This window comes from Pinus tabuliformis, chromosome J (genome assembly GCF_031772625.1).
Source record: "Pinus tabuliformis cultivar Carrire ecotype Pingquan chromosome J, CPIR1, whole genome shotgun sequence".
In the NCBI taxonomy this organism is placed as follows: Eukaryota; Viridiplantae; Streptophyta; class Pinopsida; order Pinales; family Pinaceae; genus Pinus; species Pinus tabuliformis.
Window position 1 is genome coordinate 400,610,502 of NC_142295.1, and position 24,276 is coordinate 400,634,777.

The 24,276-nt window shown below is 32.6% G+C and overlaps 1 protein-coding gene across 1 annotated transcript; it reads right to left on the bottom strand.

Annotated features, from left to right (window-relative positions):
• Nucleotides 1-9,840: 9,840 nt before the first annotated feature.
• LOC149227472 (protein EXORDIUM-like 2) lies at nt 9,841-22,904 on the bottom strand. Its single transcript, XM_089375511.1, has 2 exons — nt 21,962-22,904; nt 9,841-10,131 (listed from the first exon to the last, which is right to left on the bottom strand). Exons 1-2 carry the CDS (start codon nt 22,812-22,814, stop codon nt 10,010-10,012), a joined length of 975 nt encoding a protein of 324 aa, XP_089231637.1. The 5' UTR covers nt 22,815-22,904; the 3' UTR covers nt 9,841-10,009.
• Between the last annotated feature and the right edge of the window lie 1,372 nt (nt 22,905-24,276).

The following is a 24,276-nucleotide window of genomic DNA, read 5'->3' on the forward strand; positions in this document are numbered from 1 at the left end:
TTTTAGTGAACAAATGGTTGATGTGCATAAAAAAAATTGGTCAAGGATTGATAGTTTTTCTTTTGTGCATATGTGCCATTTATGTAATGAATGTTATCCTGGTATACAAGTTGTTATATTGCACGAGGGATCCATTTGTAAAAGATGTAAGTCTGAGAAAGGTGCTCATCGCTTTTCTCACTTTAACAACATGGATCCAGGTGAGCAGCCTGAGGTTCTATTAGTTTTGACACAAGTTGAAGAGATGATAATAGTGCAGGTAAATCCAATATTGCAAATAATGCATGCTCGTGGTGGTCAATATAAATATAGCAGCCACACGATATGTTTTCCACAAGACATTTCTTTGATTGCAAAGAAGCTTCCACGACGTGTTGAAGAACTAGATTTTTTTATTGTAAGAATGTGAGGTGTACAATTTGAATACTATGAATGCTATGTGAAGAGACAAAGTGTGATGGATGTGTTGCGTTATAAAATTGAAATGGACAAGTACTATAGGGATGTCGAAATTGACATGGATTCAGTTTCTTCTCTCCCGGAAAGACCTACTAATGTTTCTAGAAAGTTATGTTGATAGTCATGTTGATGATATACCAAGGATGGATGCAGACATTGAAATAGATGGGGCTAATTGTTTGCACTGTCACCCATTATCCTTTATTCTCGCTTAGCTAATGAATCCTGAGAAGTTGATTGAATCATAAGATTTATTGAAAATGGAAATAACACATATGTTGAACTAATAGATTTGCCAAATATTGGTACATCTCCCATTAATGAATATAATAACGAAGTATTACTGGATATGGCGTTCCCCACTTTATTCCCTACAGGTGATGCTAATTGGTTGCATCCTCGAATTTGAAATGTTCAAATGCATGCATATGGTTTGCATCTATTGAGATTTTATAATCAGAGATTTGGAATCCATCCTCGCTTTTGATATTTCTTGTTGAATATGATTATGCAGCATTGTAGTCAAGGAAAAAATCATTTTTTTGAAGAAAAATATTCATGAAAATGTACTTGCAACTATTCATGAGTTGCATCAACAACTTTCTGATTTGCCAAATAATAAGTTGGCTGAGAAATTAATGCATTTTGGATCTTGTCTTAGGGGTACAAGAGCTTATTGGACAAAGTGTCATTCTGAATTAACTGATATGATCAACCAGTTGGGTTTCCCTACTTTGTTTTTTACATTGAGTGCAATTGACACAAAGTGGCATGATTTGCATAGTGTTATGCCTTCAAGCATAGATTCTGATCGACAAAGTGAGCATGCCAAAAAGATTCAAAATGTTATTTGGTACCCACATATAGTTGTTATGTACATGTACCAAAGATTCAATATCTTATGTGACATAGTCTTGCATAGATATCTTGGTGCTAGAGACTTTTGGTATAGGTTTGTTGTTCTTCCTTTCCGACAATTTTATAATGATTTGACGGAAAATGTATGTTTTTATGATTGCTTATTGTATTTTAACTACATGTTTTCAATCTTTTCAGGTACGAGTGGTAGCATAGAGGTTCCGCCCATATCCACGGTTTTTTGTGGTTGCCTGAAGCATCGGATATGGAAAAATTTTATTGGTCTAGTGCAACTGTTGTTGGTGTAGAGAAGTGGTACTTTGACAAATATGTTACAGCATGGAATTTGCGTGACATACGTCACCGAAATTTCATGATCCCTCGAACTTTAAATGATGATCCATGTGTTTTGAACATTGAATATTTTTTTTCTTGTACTATTGAAGAAGATTATGAGAATTTAGTTAACTCTGTGTAAAGGCATACAAAATGCAGTGTTGATTTTTGTTAAAAAGGGAGAAAGAAGTATGAACCAACACAAAATGATGATCGTTTAAATGTTCACAATGTTGATATTTTAACAATGTGGCAATCAAATGTTGATTGTCATCCAGTTATTTCTCGACATTAGGTTTTAAAGTATATTGCAAAATACGCTTCAAAGGTAGATAGAAGATCTTAAATTTATCACAAAATGTTGACCAGATTTGCTGGTGGGAGTGCGTCTAAGGCTCTTGTATTATCTAAGTATAGAAGGTTCCTTGCTGAGACACTTGTTGAGAGTGACGTTGGAGCTCAAGGGACGTGCCATTTATTGATAAAGATGCCTCTTGTTGTCTGTATTCAGAAATTATTATCCTTGAATGTTGGCAAGAAAGTGTACCAAAGGGTTTCACAGCATTCTGATGAAGTTTTGTACGGAAACAATTTCATTCAGGTTTATCAAACCGACTTGTTATTTTTGGAACATTTATGCTTGATAGAAGCATTAATATGGTAGGACAAATGGAGGCCATGTGATAAGCAAGCTATCATTCATGTTTGGCAACGGCTTTATGTTGTTCCTAATGAGGGGTCAGAAGAGTTTGAAACATTTTTTTGGAGTGATTTTCTTTTATACAAGTCATTTTGTGACATTGGTTTAGATATTGGGTTGTCTACTGAATGTATTGTTGAGAGTTTGAGAAATTGGATATATCATGCATGGCATGTTTATCAAGGCCCTTTGCCAAATGAAGGTGGTGAAGAGGATGTGGAGCCACTTATACATGAAGAAAATTTTGATCGATATTTTGAAGAGTAGCATATTTTTTCGTGCTTAGTTCCTCCAAGTTGTGTAAACATTTCAAACCTTGATAATGTTGGCCGAAGGGACTTTGATGTTGATTATAATTGGAAGGAAATGATGGTGTCAAATGATTTCTTAAAAGAAGGGGTTAATTTTGTAAAACATGCATAGTCTGCAGGTGTTTTGAATTTTGGGTTCATTGCAGTTCGTCTCTATCAGAAAAACAACTAGTTGCTTTTGTAATTATTTTTCGACACTTTGCTAATGGTGAAAGTGATGGTGCTTGAAAATGATTATTCCAATTACTACTGGAACATGGAAGTCATCTCTCATTGGGTGTATTTCTCATGCTCTTTCTAGTGAAACAACGAATGGAAAAAGTCCATTGTTATTGCTTGCTCTAACTAGTATTGCTTCTTTTAACATACGTGGGAAAACAATACATTTTGCTTTAAAAATTCCTATAAAAGATATGAAGCCACTGTGTGGGAAGGCTTTGGCAGTGTTCCAAGAGAAAATGAGACATGTTTGATATATATTGATTGATGAGATGAGCTTTATAGGTCCAAGGCTATTCATACAAATAGATTCTCGTTTGCGAGAAGCCTTTCCTGAAAATAAGGGTTGTCCTTTTGGTGGTAGGTCCATCATTATTGTGGGTGACCTTGCCCAGCTGCCTCCTGTTAAGGATAAACTGTTGTATGCAGGTAGAACAACTGGAAAAGTTTTGTGGGAAATCTTCAACATTGTAGTGGCTCTAGAAAAAATATATATGCAACAAGGAGATGATCGCAGAGAAGCATCTTTTCGAAATCTTTTAACCAATATTAGAAATGCAAAGCCTTCTCTTGTTGATTGGGATTTTCTTATGACTCGTGTTGATACTTTCTTGGATCGAAAACAAAGGATTTTGTTTGATTCTTTTGTTCACTTATTTGTGGCGAATAATCTCATCAATTTGCATAATTGAAAAATGCTTAAATCATTAAATTCTCCTATTGTGAGATGTGTTGCAGAAAGTAGTAGAAGAACAAAAATAAGTGATAGTGATGATGATATATTGGAGCGTGAAGTACTGCTATGTCATGGAGAGTGTGTGATGTTAACGTGTAATTTGTGGGTTGAAGTTGGTCTCGTTAATGGTGCACTTGGATATATTGAAAATATTTTCTTTGCGCCTGGTTCAAAGCCGTCGAAACTTCCACAATTTGTTATAGTTATGCTTGAAAAGTATTATGGAGTTCTATTTGATAAGGATTTTCCGATTCTTGTACATATTCTGCCTGTTCTTAGGGGAAATATGAGGCAAATTCCTTTGAAAATGGCATGGGCATTGACAATACACAAATCATGGGGGGTGACTTTGAAACGAGCCATTGTAGATATTGGAGACAGAGCAAGACAAGGTCTAACATTTACAGCTATATTGAGAGTTAAATCAATAGATGGTTTGTGGATTTCACTGCCTTTTTCTTTTCAATGTTATGCAAAAATGAAAGATAGTGCATATGTTACACTTAGAAAGAAAGAGGAGCAGTTAAAGTCAATATCATTTTTGGGGTATTTATCTTCAATATAATTTAGTGTTTATGAATTATTTTTTAAGTAAATTGACTATTTCAGAGCAATTGTTGTTTGATTTCTATCCTTCTTTTGAATCCTTTTATATTTATGTTTCAATATGAAATAAGCAAAATCATAAATGAATAGTTTTGTTTCTGTTAATTTGTTGTCTTTGAATATACTAATTTTAATTCTATGTTTTTGTCAATGATTCACAGATATGGAGAACATTTATGGTAATTATTACATCAGAGCGATTAATTCAATTACAAAAACCATTAGTTTTGTTACTTTTATTTGTGCAAGGTTTGATAGAAGACATAGCTTCCATCCTCATTTTGTCGATGAGCATATCTGTGTTTTGAGTGGAATGAAATCAGATGTTCAAACTTTATATCATTTGTGCCAAAGAGAATCAATGAGGAAGACGAGAAGGGACTGGCTTGAAAGCATGAAGTAAGTATCGTGATCATTATCCCGTTGATTTGAATTTGTGTTACTTTTCCCACTACTCTGGGTGTATTTTAGAAGAGGCTGCTATGAAATAATTGTGTTGTGGTCGAGTGTTGAGAGTTGAATTTTGTTGTCGAATGTGGTGTTATTGTTATTATTATTTCTTTCAATGTTACTAAACTTTGGATTGTTGTCATTGGTCTTGTAATGTTTAAAATGTCATCTCATTTTTTTGTTGCATTGTGAGCAACATTGTTAGAATTGTCCTTTCTTAACTATCATGAATGTTTGTTAGTGACTGACAACAATTGTTGTTGATGTTGAAATTTATGTTCTCTTCAATGTATTTAGTTTTTCCTATGCTTATACTTAATTACATTATTTTATATTTTTAATTACTAACATTATTTTAGCAACAATTCACATTCGCTAATGTTATTGTTTTGTATTTCTATTTCAACAGTTAATTTTTATCATTAATATTTCATTGTTAATTTAATTGTTTATTTTAGTTTCTATTATAAATAATGTTATATATTTAGATTATTAATTTTTATTAATATGTTATATTTAACTATTGAATTGAGGCTTCTGTGATCCATATCAAGTTAATGAGAGATTTTTTCGGCATAAATCACATGATATTTCTTTTGTCGACGCGTTTCGAACCAACCAGTGTGGTTCATCATCAGGACAAGTTGAAAAATCAGATCTGGATTGCATGTTAAATAATCATAGTAGAATCTCCAATGGCTATAATCTCTAACCAGGCAACGGCTATATTGACTAACTAACGGCTATATTGACCCACTAATGGCTATATTTGACCAGGAATCGGTTAGTAGGACCGGACTCAGGAAAAAATAAATAAATAAATAAAATAAAATAAACTAATTATTAAATTAATAGTTAGTTATACTACTAAAAGGTATTAATAATTTACACACACACACACACACACATATATAAAGAGTATAACTCATTAATATTTTATTTTAATCTCATTTATTTTATTTTTATTTTCTTTTTTTATTTATTTTAATTTTAATTTAATTAACTAATTTATTTATTATTATTAATAATATTATTATTATTAATTATTTTTTATTTTTTATTTTTAATCATTTCAATTATAAGGTAATAAAAATATATTAACATAGATCGATTAAAATATTAAAGTAATTATTTTTCTTTTATTAATTAAGTTACAATTAATAGCATAAACTAAATGTAAATAACACATCTAAAAAACAAAGGCAAGGGGGGAGGGGTGGGGGGCGGGGTCGGGAAGGCCAGGGGGAGGGGTGGGGGGCGGGGTCGGGAAGGCCAGGGGGATAACGCAGGGATAACTTACTAATGAGAAAACCACAACCAGATATAAAAAGAGGGAGGGGAGGAAAAGAAGAACGATTAGGAAGTGAGGGTTGGGATCCAACAACTACTGATCTTTCAGCCATCCTCCCTATTGAGATTGCTCGGCCTTTTTTCTATTTCAAGGGCTTCCCTGAATTTACAATGATGGAATTGTAAAACCCTAGCAATAACACTGGCCTCCTCTATACAAACACAATGTTTGGTTTTTTTCGCATGCTCTACTAAAGCGGAAGACTTGATTCTCCTATGTTTAAGGTCAGCTGCGTGCTCACTAATCCTTTGATTAATGGAGCGCCCAGTTTCACCAATATAGGGGGTCCCACAGGAACATGGAATGATATAAACCCCCTGTCCTTAGGGTCTATAGGATCCTTCACTGATCTGAGGGACTTACGAATGGTGTTAAGGGGTCTAAAGGTCGAGGGAACATTGTGCTTCTTAAGGATCCTCGCAATCCTATCTGTGGTCCCTTGCACAAATGGAAGATGGACACCTGGGGCCCGCTCTTTTGGTTCTCTTTTAGCTACCGAATTTTTGGCAGCTTTGAGGAAAGCTTTCTGACCCAAGTATCTACTATAACCATTTTCAACAAATACATTAAGGAGGTGGGATTTCTCTTTCTCAAAGCTCTTTTCATCAGAGATCCTTAGGCACAAGGATAACACCCAACTTCTGAGCCAAAAAATGGTGGGAATTGGCATGAAAATACTGCTCCGTATGTGTTTTCTTACAAAACACTTGGAAAACACATACGGAGCAGTGTCTTCATGCCAGTTCCCACCATTTTCCGACTCAGAAGTTGGGTGTTCTCAACACCCTCGCCACTCGTGCCCTAAGGATCTCTGATGAAAAGAGCTTCGAGAAAGAGAAATCCCACCTCCTTAATGTCTTTGTTGAAAATGGTTATAGTAGATACTTGGGTCAGAAAGCTTTCCTCAAAGCTGCCAAAAATTCGGTTGCTAAAAGAGAACTAAAAGAGCGGGCCCCAGGTGTCCATCTTCCTTTTGTGCAAGGGACTACAGATAGGATTGCGAGGATCCTTAAGAAGCATAATGTTCCCTGGACCTTTAGACCCCTTAACACCATTCGTAAGTCTCTCAGATCAGTGAAGGATCCTATAGACCGTAAATACATGAACGGGGCTTATATCATTCCATGTTTCTGTGGGACCCCCTATATTGGTGAAACTGGGCACTCCATTAATCAGAGGATTAGTGAGCACACAGCTGACCTTAAACATAGGAGAACCAAGTCTTCTGCTTTAGCAGAGCATGCGGAAAAAACCAAACATCATGTTTGTATAGAGGAGGCTAGTGTTATTGCTAGGGTTTCGCAATTCCATCACCGTAAATTCAGGGAAGCCCTTGAAATCGAAAAAAGGCCGAGCAATCTCAATAGGGAGGATGGCTGGAAGATCAGTAGTTGTTGGATCCCAGCCCTCACTTCCTAATCGTTCTTCTTTTCCTCCCCTCCCTCTTTTTATAGCTGGTTCTGGTTTTCTCATTAGTAAGTTATCCCTACGTTATCCCCCCTCTCTCTTTTGCCTTTGTTTTTTAGATGTGTTATTTACATTTAGTTTATACTATTAAGTGTAACTTAATTGATTAAATTAAAAATAATTACTTTAATATTTTAATTGATCTATGTTAATATATTTTTATCACCTTATAATTGAAATGATTAAATAATAATAATAATAATAATAATAATAATTAAATTAAATTAAAATAAATAAAATTAAAATAAAATATTAATGAGTTATACTCTTCATTCATTCATTCATATATATATAAAATTTATTAATACTTTTTAGTAGTATAACTAACTATTAATTTAATAATTAGTTTATTTTATTTTATTTATTTATTTTTATTTTATAGAGTTCAGGCTTTTGTGATCCATATCAAGTTTGTGAGAGATTTTTCGGCGAAAATCACATGGGATACCATTTGTCCATGCGTTTCGAACCAACTAGTGTGGTTCATCGTGAAGACAAGTTGAAGAAACAAATCCAGGTTAGCAAGTTAAATAGTCTGAGCAGAGCCTCCAACTGCTAACTTGACCAACGGCTAGTTTGATTCTAGGACCGGGGTCAAAATTATTTTATTAATTTAATTAGTAATATTTAGGACAAATCCCTTAAAAATATAAAAAATATTTTTAATGGGTATTTAGTTCAAAAAAATATTATTAAAATTATAAGTTAAATAGTATTTAAAAGGAAATTTAGTATATTTTATTTTTGTTCGTGAGTCCGGTCGTTGGGATTCTATTATAATTATTTAACATGCAATTTAGATTTGATTTTTCAACTTGTCCTAACGATGAACCACACACTGGTTGGTTCGAAACGCGTAAACAAAAGAAATATCATGTGATTTACGCGGAAAAGATCTCTCATTAACATGTTATATTTAGTTTCATATTTTGTTTTACTAAATTGTATTCAATTATTTTTTATAATATTTACTTCTATGTATTATTATTAATTTCTGAAGTTATTTTAACCTTTTTTATTAATAATAATAATAATAATATCCATTTTTAAGGTCACAGCCAAGCCAGACACCAAATTGGTGTATGAGACCCCCTTGTTTGTGGGACAAAAAAATCTCTCATTAACATGTTATATTTAGTTTCATCTTTTGTTTTACTAAATTGTATTCAATTATTTTTTCATAACATTTACTTATATGTATTATTATTAATTTCTAAAGTTATTTTAACATTTTTTTATTATTAATAATAATAATAATAATAATATCCATTTTTAAGGTCACAGCCAATCCAGACACCAAACATTAACATGTTATATTTAGTTTCATCTTTTGTTTTACTAAATTGTATTCAATTATTTTTTATAATATTTACTTTATATGCATTATTATTAATTTCTAAAGTTATTTTAACCTTTTTTTATTAATAATAATAATATCCATTTTTAAGGTCACAGCCAATCCAGACACCAAATTGGTGTATGAAACCCCCTTGTGCTAAGTCTGCTAAGACTACGAAGACATACATACTCTAACCCCCTTTGGTTTTGACAGTTTGACCTCTTAGGAGGAAACACATACTCTTAATCATTAAGCCCACTCAAACTATAATAATATAAATTAATATTATTAATAATTTCAATATTAATATTAATTTAAATTATTATATCATATGCTTATCATTGTTTATCAATCACATTTATATTAATATAAATGTGATTGTACTAATATAAAATAAAATAATACTACATTTTAATTTTACTTAAATTATTATTTTAATTTCTAATTATATAAATAATATATTATATATTAATTTCTTCACTTCCGATAATTTTTTATTTACTATGTTTCTTCTCTCTAGCAAATCCTTTCTATCATGCAGTAATATCTTTTTGTGATATTACAAAGTGATATAATTTCTTATTTTCATTTCTTAGATGGATATCTTTCTATGATGTAATAATATCCTTTTGTGATATCTTTCCGTGATGTAATAATGTTTTTTTGTGGTACTATCAAAGTGATGGATAATGCAATAATCTTTTGTGATATTAATAAAGTGATATTGGTACGATCTCTGATATTATCAGAGATTTTATAATTTGAATTATTTTGTTATTTTTTTAAATTTATATAAATCATATATATTTAAGATTATATGATGTGAGTTTAATAATTAATTTTTTATAAAGATGATAAATATTTTTTTAGAATAATTACATTTTCAAGATTAAGTGGATGTTTCAACCAGCTAATATGATTTTTTTATAACCCAATTAAATTAAAAATACTCAAAACCATAATTTTTTTCAACCAAACTGAATTAAAAATGCTCAAAAGCAAACCAAATTATGACAAAAGTTATATTATTTATAATGTTCAGAATGATACAGAGATTCTTCTTTGCGTCAATCGAAACACATACGCTCTGCCTTACCGTGCTTCCTCAATCTTGCAGAAGATATTTGAAAAAAAAGCATACAGGGTACAATGGCCGCTTCGCCGAGTACAAAATTGTTTATACTAACACCTTGCAAGATCTGGTCGCCGGATCCCACATAGCCGGCAGGAGAAATTCCCGCCCATTGAGTCCATACGCATTGTAACTTGCCTGCGTTCTTTTATCCACCAGTAGATCCCGGCAACCAATAAATCCCATGCTATTGGGTTTTTAAGACTCTTAAGAGTACATTTGGTCAACCGAAATACATCTCTGCATTCGTATGGGCATGAACATGGCAAGCGATATTTAATGTGATTTTTCAGCGTTGACGTGACATCCATTTAGATGGTAATACATACATGGCATAACATGTATGAGAGATGGTCGGCTTTCTTGCCGAACTTTCCGATGACCGCCAAAACAATCCCCGATACTGTCCACGTTTCCATACGCCGTCAGCGCAGACCACCGCAATTAAAGCATTAATGTATGGATCAGCGACTATTCGTAATTTAAATTTTGAATTTTCAAAATGCCGCGCATAGCTACATGAACACTAGAGAGACAGGATTTTTTGGCCTGGATTTTTGTCAAACATAGTGCCCCTGTTTCAATGGCTCGGCTGTTTAGTCTAAAATGAACTCAGAATTCTGCAGGAAGGATATATTGAGCGCTCTGCGTAGCGCTAGCAGTGTTGAATTATATTGATGGGGTTCAGAGATCGATCCCGCGGCCGTGGAGATTATGACGAAGAAACGCTGTATGGAATCATCTTCGAATTTAGCATAGGCGTTCCCTAAGCTGCCATGCGCCGGCAGCCACAGCGTTGAAGAATTCTTTGCTCTGCTGCAACGGATCGAGGCCACCCAGAGGCACTACTGGGCGAGAGATTATAACCCTACTTTTGCAATGATGTATTTAATTGAGACATTCCTATTTCGTTCGTATGTGTTGTTTATTATAAGCTTATAATTTTAGATTAGTTTTCTATTCTCTTAAATTCTGTTGAGAAGTCGGTCAAAAGAGAGCAACATATCTCTCTTGTTAGAGCTCCATTTAAACTGTGAGATACAACAACAAAAAAATCATATGGACATATTTTTTTTTGCTATACAGAACCAAAACTGTTTTATTTCATGGAATTTTAGATTTTGTTTGCCCTGAAACTTTTGCTTTTGCAAAATGTATTGCTTTCATGTGCATGTAATCAGTGTCATATTCATCAAAGTTTGAGAAAATAAACAACTTTTTTTAATATATATAGTGTAAAATATTTAATGAATGGTAAATCTACGGGTTTTAACATTAAAATTGTAAAATTGTTTGAATTCAATTTATCTTATGACGATACTCATCATATGTGTTATGAGTCTTGAACAACAGGATTCTCAGCAGACACGCAGGCTAAAACGCTCTGAGATTTCATATAAAATCTATCGTGAGTTATTCAAAACCGTATTATACCTTTCAAATTTATATACTTTGTATGCCAAACGGCTTGCAAAATTTGAATTTTAATTTGAAATTCTGTATCTCAACTTTTTAAAAGTTACAAGATTTATATATTTTTCTAATTGAAAAATTGTGTTTTGTTGGGCGTTAAAAGTTACAAGATTTATTAATAAGATTATAGATAAATGGAAGTTGATTTTGCACCCTTAGAACCATCTCATTGGTTACAAATAAAACTATTTTTTTTTAAGAAAAGGTGTATTCTTATTTTTAAATATGTTAATCTTCGAATTTTAAAATATTATTTTTATATAATTAAAAATTTAATTATTAACTAATTATAATTTTTTATTTTTTTTATTTTAATAGAAATTTTTAAAATATATTATTATATTGTATTTTAACAATTTTATTTTTAAATTTAATATATTTACATAATTTAAGATACATTACAAAAATACAAAAAATTAAAGAGTTTGACGTAAGTAAAATTGATTCCAGAGAGACCTTAAATTTATTTTTTGAAATTGATTTCAAATTCTTGAATAGTATGTAATTGAAAAATTAATTTATGTTTTAAATATTTTGATTTAATTAATAATTTTTCTATTAGTTAATTAATAATTTATCATTTATTAATTTATAGTTTATCTTTTAATAATTTAATAGTTTATTAATTATTAATAATTCAAATTTAATAATTATAAATTTGATTGGTTATTTAATATTTTATAAGTTGAGAATCATATAATTTTTTAATAGTTTATTAATATTAATTGGTTTTATGAGACCTTAATATTTTTTATGTTTTAGTAATTAATTAATATTTAATAATATTCTTATTAATTATTAATACTTTAATAGTTTATTGTTTATAATTTAACTTTTAATAGTTTATTATTGTTTTTTCATTAACTTAGATCTTAATTATGAAATGAATAGATTTAATATTTTTAATAAATACTAACATCTAATATGAAATAGCCCACGGGGCTTTGGATTGACGGTGAATGGGTGCGCTGTTAAGGCACTCCTTGCGATAGGTCACTGGTTCAATTCCCCGTGGGTACTTAGTTTAGTCTTAACCTAGAAAAAAAAAAAAAAACATCTAATATGAAATAAATAAATTTAATATTTTTAATAAATTTTAACCTCTAATCCCTAACTTCTCTCGTGACATCACAGTTTTTAAAAAAGATTGGTATCTATTTATCTTCTTCTTTGCTCCTGTTTCATATTTTTAAAAAAAATGTATAACCATTGTTAAATATGTATTAAAAAATAATTAATTAATTATTATTATTATTATTATTATTTATTAATATTTTGTATTAATATAAATATTGTTTTTATAAATATTTTTTAATATATATATTTATTAGTATAAATATTGTTTTTAAATAATCTACATTAATAATTTTTAATTAATTAAATGCAACCCAAGGACTAATATTAAAACCCTATGAATAACATTATACCTTATGAATATCAACCCTTAGAGTAATAAACTGAAGGGATTGATATTATAAACCCAAGGAAATAATAAACTCAAAAGATTTATTCTAAAACCCCAAGGGAGTAATATTAGACCCAAGGGAAGATATCTTATAATTAAATATCCTTCCTTAATATCTATATTATCAAATAAAGCAGAGGCCTATAGACAGATTTCTATCCCTATACTTGTTAAAAATATTAAATTTATTTATTTATTTCTTTAATAAATTTTAACCTCTAATCCCTAACTTCTCTCGTGACATCACTTTTTTAAAAAAGATTGGTATCTAGTTATCTTCTTCTTTTCTCTTGTTTCATTGTTTTTAAAAAAATGTATAAGCATTGTTAAATATGTATTAAAAAATAATTAACTAATTATTATTATTATTATTTATTAATATTTTATATTAATATAAATATTGTTTTTATAAATAATTTTTAATATAGATATTTATTAATATAAATATTGTTTTTAAATAATATATATTAATAATTTTTAATTAATTAAATGCAACGCAAGGACTAATATTAAAATCCTATGAATAACATTATACCCTATGAATATCAACCCTTAGATTAATAAACTGAAGGGATTGATATTATAAACCCAAGGAAATAATAAACTCAAAAGATTTATTCTAAAACCCCAAGGGAATAATATTAGACCCAAGGGAAGATATCTTATAATTAAATATCCTTCCTTAATATCTATATTATCAAATAAAGCAGAGGCCTATAGACAAATTTCTATCCCTAACACTAATTAAATGTTGGAGAGGTACTAATTTAAACAAATTTTTTAATTAGCTAATCTCAGTGATGATAATAACTTTGTAGAGGCTATCAGGGAGATCAAAACTCAACCTAGCTTTATCCAGTAATTTTGTTTTTATATCAAATATATGAAGAATAACCAAAATGATTACACAAAGGAGACTCATATGAACACAAATGCTGCTAGAAATTGAAGCCATGAGCCTTTAATTATCTTCAAGATTTCCAAAACATAATAATGTGGTTGGTTCTATCAAAGTTTCAACCCTTTTTACTTCAAATTACAATGTGTATATATAGAGTGTAATTCAAAAATATTAATGTTTTACAACCTTTTACATAAAATATGTTTTATCCAAAATAATTTAGATACTTCTAATTACTACAACTCAAAATAGAAATTCTGGCACTGATTTGTTTCAATTTGTACATTATTCTGTTGGAAATATTGAGAGGCGGGTGAATTTGATTGCCTCCATTGCCAACTTATGAGTGAATTTGATTGCCTCCATTGCCAGCTTGTGATGAAGAACTACTATTGTTGTAGTCATTCCTATTGGTGAATCTGGATATAGTGGGAATTAAATAGGTGGTTGATTCAACCATTCTTTGTATTCTTCCTCTCGATTCGTGATTTTAATGCACATTTTTATCGAGTTGACTTTGTGGTGGGGTGCACTGCAACATGGTAGGTGGGTTGCTCTTCATCGCTAGAATTTTAATTTCAAAACTACCAATGTTATTAGTAAGCACATCAATGCAATTGGTTTATTGAAATTATATTATACCAAACAATTATTACCATCGTTGATCCAGGATTGCGGTTGGAAGATGCCATGTTCTAAATGGCAAGGTGAAAAGGCTATCCATTTTCATCTACCAACCACTTGTGATATGCTGCTTTGGTGTTAGGTAAACTTGACTCGGGATAGAGTCAAAAGTTGACCAGGGTAAACACTGATGGTTTTGGGGCACATGGTATTGTGCACCCATGGTATTACGCTCGTGGTATTATATGTAATGGAGCCTATAAAAGGCTGGAAGGAATTCATTGTAATGAAAAGGTCTGGAGGTGAGTGGTGAAGGCTCACTTGGCCGGATTGGCCAAGGTTTTGGCCAAGGATAATGAAAATTCATTATGATTGGGTTTTTCCCCGGATTTGGGGTTTTCCTGGATAAACATGTGTGTTTATGTGTTTATGGTTATTGCTGGTTAATTTTATATTTATTCCTCTCAGTATTTATTTATGTTATGCAGTAAATTTCTTAACAACTGGTATCAGAGCTAGATATTGGCTTCAAAGGGATTCTTTGATGCCAGGGGTTTATAGTGCCTAATGAGATCAATCCAGCGTTTTTCCAGATCTAGGTCTGGAAAATAATGGTGGAACAATTGTACGCGGAAGAACCTCGAGGAGAATGTGCGGAAGATAGTGTCGTAACCGCCAGTCACAGTGCATTTGTGATATTTACCAGTTTGGAACATTCTGATGAATTGTTCATGGTTCATGCAGCTTCAAAAATTGTTCGTTTTCTGCTACGTGAGGCCACTGGTGCTGGAATCTACGAGGTTCTCATCAGGCTCGCAGTTGGAGCGGTTTGATAGAAGTTTTTGAGCAAATCAAATTGAGAGAGGATGGATCAGAATCACAACAGCAAAAAAAATAAAAAAAATTAATGAAGTCAAAATTATTGCATGTAAATGGGCATACTACTATAAGACCTGGTAAGGCATGTGTACCCCTTGGTGATCACCGGTAAAGTCTGGGTTAGACCTAGGTGATAGGGGGGATGTCGAGTTAACAATACCCCAAGTAAAAACTCTAAGGGGGTAAGAGCTAGAGTGAGCGGGATTGGCTCACTTAGCAGGTTTGGCTGGAGTTAGTCAAGGAACCCCAAGTCAAGTTTAAGGGGGGAATTGTTAGGTAAACTTGACTCAAGATAGAGTCAAAAGTTGACCAGGGTAAACAGTGATGGTTTTGGGGCACATGGTATTGTGCACCCATTGTATTATTCCCATGGTATTATATGTAATGGAGCCTATAAAAGGCTGGAAGGACTTCATTGTAATGAAAAGGCCTGGAGGTGAGCGGTGAAGGCTCTCTTGGCTGGATTGGCCAAGGTTTTGGCCAAGGATAATGAAATTTCATTATGATTGGGTTTTTCCCGAGATTTGGGGTTTTGCCGAATAAACATGTGTGTTTATGTGTTTATGGTTATTGCTGGTTAATTTTATATTTATTCATCTCAGTATTTATTTATGTTATGTAGTAAATTTCTTAACAACATTTGGAAGATGCCATGTTTTAAATGGTAAGGTGAAAAGGTTATCCATTTTCATCTGCCAACCACTTGTGATATGCTGCTTCTGGTAAGAGCTTCCAATGCTTTTGAAATGGATGAATATTTGATCTAGGATTGCAGTTGGAAGATGCCATGTTCTAAATGGCAAGGTGAAGAGGCTATCCATTTTCATCTACCAACCACTCGTGATATGATGCTTCTGATAAGAGCTTCCAATGCTTTGCCATGTTCTAAATGGCAAGGTGAAGAGGCTATCCATTTTCATCTACCAACCACTCGTGATATGTTGCTTCTGATAAGAGCTTCCAATGCTTTTGAAATGGAGGAATATTTTCCACATCTGAACTCGATTAGAATCAAGATCCTGCGAATTTGGACATTTTTATTCAATTGACATTGAATAATAATAAAAAAAAACTCAATTAAATAATTGAAACATAAATAAATTTAATTGAGTTTTATTTATTTATTATTCCATGTTAATTTGAAAAAAAATGTCCAAATTCGAAGGATCTTGATTCTAATCGAGTTCAGATGTGGAAAATATTCCTCCATTTCAAAAGCATTGGAAGCTCTTATCAGAAGCATCATATCACGAGTGGTTGGTAGATGAAAATGGATAGCCTCTTCACCTTGCCATTTAGAACCTGGCATCTTCCAACTGCAATCCTAGATCAAATATTCCTCCATTTCAAAAGCATTGGAAGCTCTTACCAGAAGCAGCATATCACAAGTGGTTGGTAGATGAAAATGGATAGCCTTTTCACCTTACCATTTAAAGCATGGCATCTTCCAGATGTTGTTAAGAAATTTAACATAAATAAATACTGAGAGGAATAAATATAAAATTAACTAGCAATAACCATAAACACATAAACACACATGTTTATCTAGCAAAACCCCAAATCTCGGGAAAAACACAATCATAATGAAATTTCATTATCCTTGGCCAAAACCCTGGCCAATCCAGCCAAGTGAATCTTCACCGCTCACCTCCAGGCCTTTTCATTACAATGAAGTCCTTCCAGCCTTTTATAGGCTCCATTACATATAATACCATGGGCATAATACAATGGGTGCACAATACCATGTGCCCCAAAACCATCACTGTTTACCTTGGTCAACTTTTGACTCTATCTTGAGTCAAGTTTACCTAACAATTCCCCCCTTAAACTTGACTTGGGGTTCCTTGACTAACTCCAGCCAAACCTGCTAAGTGAGCTAATCCCGCTCACTCTAGCTCTTACCCCCCTAAGAGTTTTTACCCGGGGTATTGTTAACCCGACATCCCCCCTATCACCTAAGGCTAACCTAGACTTTACTGGTGATCACCGAGGGGTACACATGCCTTACCCGGTCTTACAGTAGTATGCCCATTTACATGCAATAATTTTGACTTCATTAATTTTTTTTTCTTTTCTTGCTACTGCAATTCTGATCCATCCTCTCTCATTTTGATTTGCTCAAAAACTTCTATGGCCTCACATAGCAGAAAATGAACAATTTTTGAAGCTGCATGAACCCTGAACAATTCGTCAAAATGTTCCGTAAATATAGAAAATGCACTGTGATCCATGGCGGTTATGGCATTATCTTCCGCACATTCTCCTCGAGGTTCTTCCCCGTACGATTGTTCCACCATTATTTTCTAGACCCAGATCTGGAAAAACGCTGCATTGATCTCATCAGGCACTATAAACCCCTGGCATCAAAGATCCCTTTGAAGCCAATATTTGGCTCTGATACCAATTGTTAAAAAAGTTACTGCATAACATAAATAAATACTGAGAGGAATAAATATAAAATTAACCAGCAATAACCATAAACACATAAATACACATGTTTATCCAAGAAAACCCCAAATCCGGGGAAAAACCCAATCATAATGAAATTTCATTATCCTTGGCCAAAACCCTCGCCAATCCGGCCAAGTGAGCCTTCACCGCACACCTCTAGGCCTTTTCATTACAATGAATTCCTTCCAGCCTTTTATAGGCTCCATTACATATAATACCACGGGCATAATACCATGGGTGCACAATACCATGTGCCCCAAAACCATCACTGTTACCCTGGTCAACTTTTGACTCTATCCCGAGTCAAGTTTACCTAACACCAAAGCAGTATATCACAAGTGGTTGGTAGATAAAAATGGATAGCCTTTTCACCTTGCCATTTAGAACATGGCATCTTCCAACCGCAATCCTGGATCAACCATGGTAATAATGGTTTGGTATAATATAAGTTCAATAAACCAATTGCATTGATGTGCTTACTAATAACATTGATAGTTTTGAAATTCGAATTCTAGCGATGAAGAGTAACCCACCTACCATCTTGCGGTGCACCCCACCCCAAATTCAACTCGAGAAAAATATGCATTAAAATCAAGAATAGAGAGTAAGAATACAAAGAATGGTTGAATCAACCACCTATTGAATTCCCACTACGTCCAGATTCACCAAATAGGAATGACTACAACAATAGTAGTTCTTCATCACAAGCTGGCAATGGAGGCAATCAAATTCACTCATAAGTTGGCAATGGAGGCAATCAAATTCACCCGCCCCTCAATATTTCCAACAGAATAATGTACAAATTTCAACCAATCAGTGCCAAAATTTCTATTTTGAGTTGCAGTAATTAGAAGTATCCAAATTATTTAGGATAAAACATATTTTATGTAAAAGGTTGTGAAACATTAGATATTTTTGAATTACACTCTATATATACGCATTGTAATTTGAAGTAAGAAGGGTTGAAACTTTGATAGAACCAACCACATTATTGTGTTTTGGAAATCTTGAAGATAATTAAAGGCTTATGGCTTCAATTTCTAGCAGCATTTGTGTTCATGTGAGTCTCCTTTGTGTAATTATTTTGGTTATTCTTCATATATTTGAGATAAAAACAAAAATACTGGATAAAGCTAGGTTGAGTTTTGATATCCCTGATAGACTCTACAAAGTTATTATCATCACTGAGATTAGATAATTAAACAATTTGTTTAAATTAGTACCTCTCCATCATTTAATTAGTGTTAGGGATAGAAATCTGTCTATACGCCTCTGCTTTATTTGATAATATAAATATTAAGGAAGCATATTTAATTATAAGATATCTTCCCTTGGGTCTAATATTATTCCCTTGGGGTTTTAGAATAAATCTTTTGAGTTTATTATTTCCTTGGGTTTATAATATCAATCCCTTCAGTTTATTAATCTAAGGGTTCATATTCATAGGGTATAATGTTATTCCTAGGGTTTTAATATTAGTCCTTGAGTAAAATATAAATTGTTGCATTTAATTAATTAAAAATTATTAATGTAGATTATTTAAAAACAATATTTATACTAATAAATATATATATTAAAAAATATTTATAAAAACAATATTTATATTAATATAAAATATTAATAAATAATAATAATAATAATAAGTAGTTAATTATTTTTTAATACATATTTAACAATGGTTATGCATTTTTTTTTAAAATATGAAACAGGAGCAAAGAAGAAGATGAATAGATACCAATCTTTTTTTAAAACTGTGATGTCACGAGAGAAGTTAGGGATTAGAGGTTAAAATTTATTAAAAATATTAAATTTATTTATTTCATATTAGAGGTTAGTATTTATTAAAAATATTAAATCTATTCATTTCATAATTAAGATCTAAGTTAATGAAAAAACAATAATAAACTATTAAAAGTTAAATTATAAACAATAAACTATTAAACTATTAATAATTAATAAGAATATTATTAAATATTAATTAATTACTAAAACATAAAAAATATTAAGGTCTCATAAAACCAATTAATATTAATAAACTATTAAAAAATTATATGATTCTCAACTTATAAAATATTAAATAACCAATAAAATTTATAATTATTAAATTTGAATTATTAATAATTAATAAACTACTAAATTATTAAAAGATAAACTATAAATTAATAAATGATAAATTATTAATTAACTAATAGAAAATTTATTAATTAAATCAAAACATTTAAAACATAAATTAATTTTTCAATTACATACTATTCAAGAATTTGAAATCAATTTTAAGAAATAAATTTAAGGTCTCTATGGAATCAATTTTACTTATGTCAAACTCTTTAATTTTTTGTATTTTTGTAATGTATCTTAAATTATGTAAATATATTAAATTTAAAAATAAAATTGTTAAAATGCAATATAATAATATATTTTAAAAATTTCTATTAAAATAAAAGAATAAAAAATTATAGTTAGTTAATAATTAAATTTTTAATTATATAAAAATAATATTTAAAATTCGAAAATTAACATATTTAAAAATAAGAATACACCTTTTCTTAACAAAAAAAATAGTTTTATTTGTAATCTTATTAACTTCCAAAATCAACTTCCATTTATCTATAATCTTATTAATAAATCTTGTAACTTTTAACGCCCAACAAAACACAAATTTTCAATTAGAAAAATATATAAATCTTGTAACTTTTAAAGCCCAACAAAACACAATTTTTTAATTAAAAAAAATATTAAAATTAAAATTAGTGCGAAAATAAATAAATAAAAAGTTGAGATACAGAATTTCAAATTAAAATTCAAATTTTGCAAGCCGTTTGGCATACAAAGTATATAAATTTGGAAGGTATAATACGGTTTTGAATAACTCACGATAGATTTTATATGAAATCTCAGAGCGTTTTAGCCTGCGTGTCTGCTGAGAATCCTGTCGTTCAAGACTCATAACACATATGATGAGTATCGTCATAAGATAAATTGAATTCAAATAATTTTACAATTTTAATGTTAAAACCCTTAGATTTACCATTCATTAAATATTTTTACAAATTTTTTTAATGTTAAAACCCATAGATTTACCATTCATTAAATATTTTACACTATATATATTAAAAAAAGTTGTTTATTTTCTCAAACTTTGATGAATATGACACTGATTACATGCACATGAAAGCAATACATTTTGCAAAAGCAAAAGTTTCAGGCCAAAGAAAATCTAAAATTCCATGAAATAAAACAGTTTTGCTTCTGGTTAATATACAGCAAAAAAAAATATGTCCATATGATTTTTTTTTGTTGTATCTCACAGTTTAAATCGAGCTCTAACAAGAGAGATATGTTGCTCTCTTTTGACCGACTTCTTAACAGAATTTAAGAGAATAGAAAACTAATCTAAAATTATAAGCTTATAATAAACAACACATACGAACGAAATAGGAATGTCTCAATTAAATACATCATTGCAAAAGTAGGGTTATAATCTCTCGCCCAGTAGTGCCTCTGGGTGGCCTCGATCCGTTGCAGCAGAGCAAAGAATTCTTCAACGTTGTGGCTGCCGGCGCATGGCAGCTTAGGGAACGCCTATGCTAAATTCGAAGATGATTCCATACAGCGTTTCTTCGTCATAATCTCCACGGCCGCGGGATCGATCTCTGAACCCCATCAATATAATTCAACACTGCTACCGCTACGCAGAGCGCTCAATATATCCTTCCTGCAGAATTCTGAGTTCATTTTAGACTAAACAACCGAGCCATTGAAACAGGGGCACTATGTTTGACAAAAATCCAGGCCAATTTGACAAAAATCCAGGCCAAAAAATCCTGTCTCTCTAGTGTTCATGTAGCCATGCGCGGCATTTTGAAAATTCAAAATTTAAATTACGAATAGTCGCTGATCCATACATTAATGCTTTAATTGCGTTGGTCTGCGCTGACGGCGTATGGCAACGTGGACAGTATCCGGGATTGTTTTGGCGGTCATCGGAAAGTTCGGCAAGGAAGTCGACCATCTCTCATACATGCTATGCCATGTATGTATTACCATCTAAATGGATGTCACGTCAACGTTGGAAAATCACATTAAATATCGCTTGCCATGTTCATGCCCATACGAATGCAGAGATGTATTTCGGTTGACCAAATGTACTCTTAAGAGTCTTAAAAACCCAATAGCATGGGATTTATTGGTTGCCGTAGATCCCCAGGGAAACCAGGATAAGCCCCCTTTCCATATATCCCTGGGCAGGCGGAGACGGCCTCTAGAGGTGCAGCAGCGTCGCCCTGGAAGTAGCCGGTGTTGAAGGGGTTGGTGACTGCTCCTGCAAGAACCGTGGCAATGTCGATGATCATTCCATCGATGCCAATGTCACCGTTTGGTGCCACGAGGGGAGGAGTCTGGGGGCCGTACAGGGGCTGATGAAAGGGCCACGCGCACTGCCCTGGACATTGAGTTTCAGAGTTCCCAACCCAGGCATATCGCAGAAGAAGCTTCTTGGCGGCCAAGAGATTAGCATGAAATCCACAACTCATACAGAAGCCCTCCACAGTAACGTTATCGGACGTGAGAACCAAATACACGGCATTGCCATTCTCTGGCACTGCTCTGGAAGCAATGGCCCTCTCTACCAGAGCGGCAATGTGGCTCCGGTTCAGTGACTTGCCTAGAGAATAGCCATCGTCCAACATCTGCCCGCCCAACCTTGTGTTTGCCATGGCAGGGGCCTTGTTGGAGGCACCACTATATCTCTCAGTGGTTTTCCACCAACTGTAAACAGAGGGCTCCATGGCTTTACTGGCTTCCAACGACTGCACAAAATCCGCCACAATGGAACGCTGGACAGGGCTGAATCTACCATACCAAATCACATGAACATCTACAGTGGGTATGGTGGTGAGCAGGGGACCATGGTGATAAGTTAAAACGAGAGGCTGTTGCTCCACCAATTTGGCGGAACACAGATCAACCAGAAGAATCAGACATACAAAAATCTTAAACCCAGGACCACCCATTCTCAACATGAATGCTAAATTCTGACAGCTGTTACTGTAAAACATGAAATTGCAGAACGCTTATGCGGAGTGTGAGACCTTACCCACTTGCTACACTTGGAAAGTTCCGCTTGTTGAGCGTGTGGGAGAATGGTATTTGGGAACCAATATAAATAGGGGAGAATATGGGCGATAAGCATGAGATTGGCTTTGGAAGGAAAGCGCAGTGACAGCGAGGCTGCCCTTCTGGATGTCATCATTTACCATAATTACTTTGAAGTTTCCTCACGTTTTCCACAGTGAAGGGACAGGATCGAGTCACTGATACAAATAATTGCATACATGCTATCCCGGCGATTTTAGGGGACACGTCTCCCAATCCAATTCCTCTCAACTGGCATATCATCCCTGGCATGTTTATCGAGGCCCTTTTCCAAATGAAGGTGGTGAAAAGGATGTGGAGCCACTTATACATGTAGAAAATGTTGATCGATATTTTGAAGAGTGGCGGATTTTTTCACGGTTAGTTCCTCCAAGTTGTGTAAACATTTCAGACTTTGATAATTTTGGTAGAAGGGACTTTGATGTTGATTATAATTGGCAAGAAATGATGGTGTCAAATTATTTCTTAGAAGGGGGTTAATTTTGTAAAACATTTGGGTTTGTTATATAGAAATATTTGTTGCCTTTATCTCTATTAGAAAAAGAAAAACAACTAGTTGTTTTTGAAATTATTTTTTGACACATTGCTGATGGTAAAAATGATGGTGCTTTGAAAATGATTATTCCAAGTATTGCTGGAACATGGAAGTCTTCTCTCATTGGGTGTATTTTTCATGCTATTTCTAGTGCAACAACGAATGCAAAAAGTCCATTGTTATTGCTTGCTCTAACTGGTATTGTTGTTTTTAATATACGTGGGAAAACAATACACTCTGCTTCAAAAATTCCTATAAAAGATATGAAGCCACTGTGTGGGAAAGCTTTGGCAATGTTCCAAGAGAAAATGAGACATGTTCGATATATATTGATTGATGAGATGAGCTTTATAGGTCCAAGGCTATTTATACAAATAGATTCTCGTTTGCGAGAAGTCTTTCTTGAAAATAAGGGTTGTCCTTTTGGTGGTAGGTCCATCATCCTTGTGGGTGACCTTGCCCCGCTACCTCCTGTTAAGGATAAATTTTTGTATGCAAGTAGAACAACTGGGAAAGTTTTGTGGGATCTTCAACATTGTAGTGGCTCTGGAAAAAAACTATAGGCAGCAAGGAGATGATCTCAGACAAGCATCTTTTCGCAATCTTTTAACCAATATTAGAAATGCAAAGCCTTCTCTTGTTGATTGGTATTTTCTTATGAATTGTTTTGATACTTGCTTGGATCGACAGCAAAGGATTTTGTTTGATTTTTTTGTTCACTTATTTGTGACGAATAATCTCGTCAATTTGCACAATCGAAAAATGCTTAAAGCATTAAATTCCCCTGTTGCGAGATGTGTTACAGAAAGTAGTAGAAGAACAGAAATAAG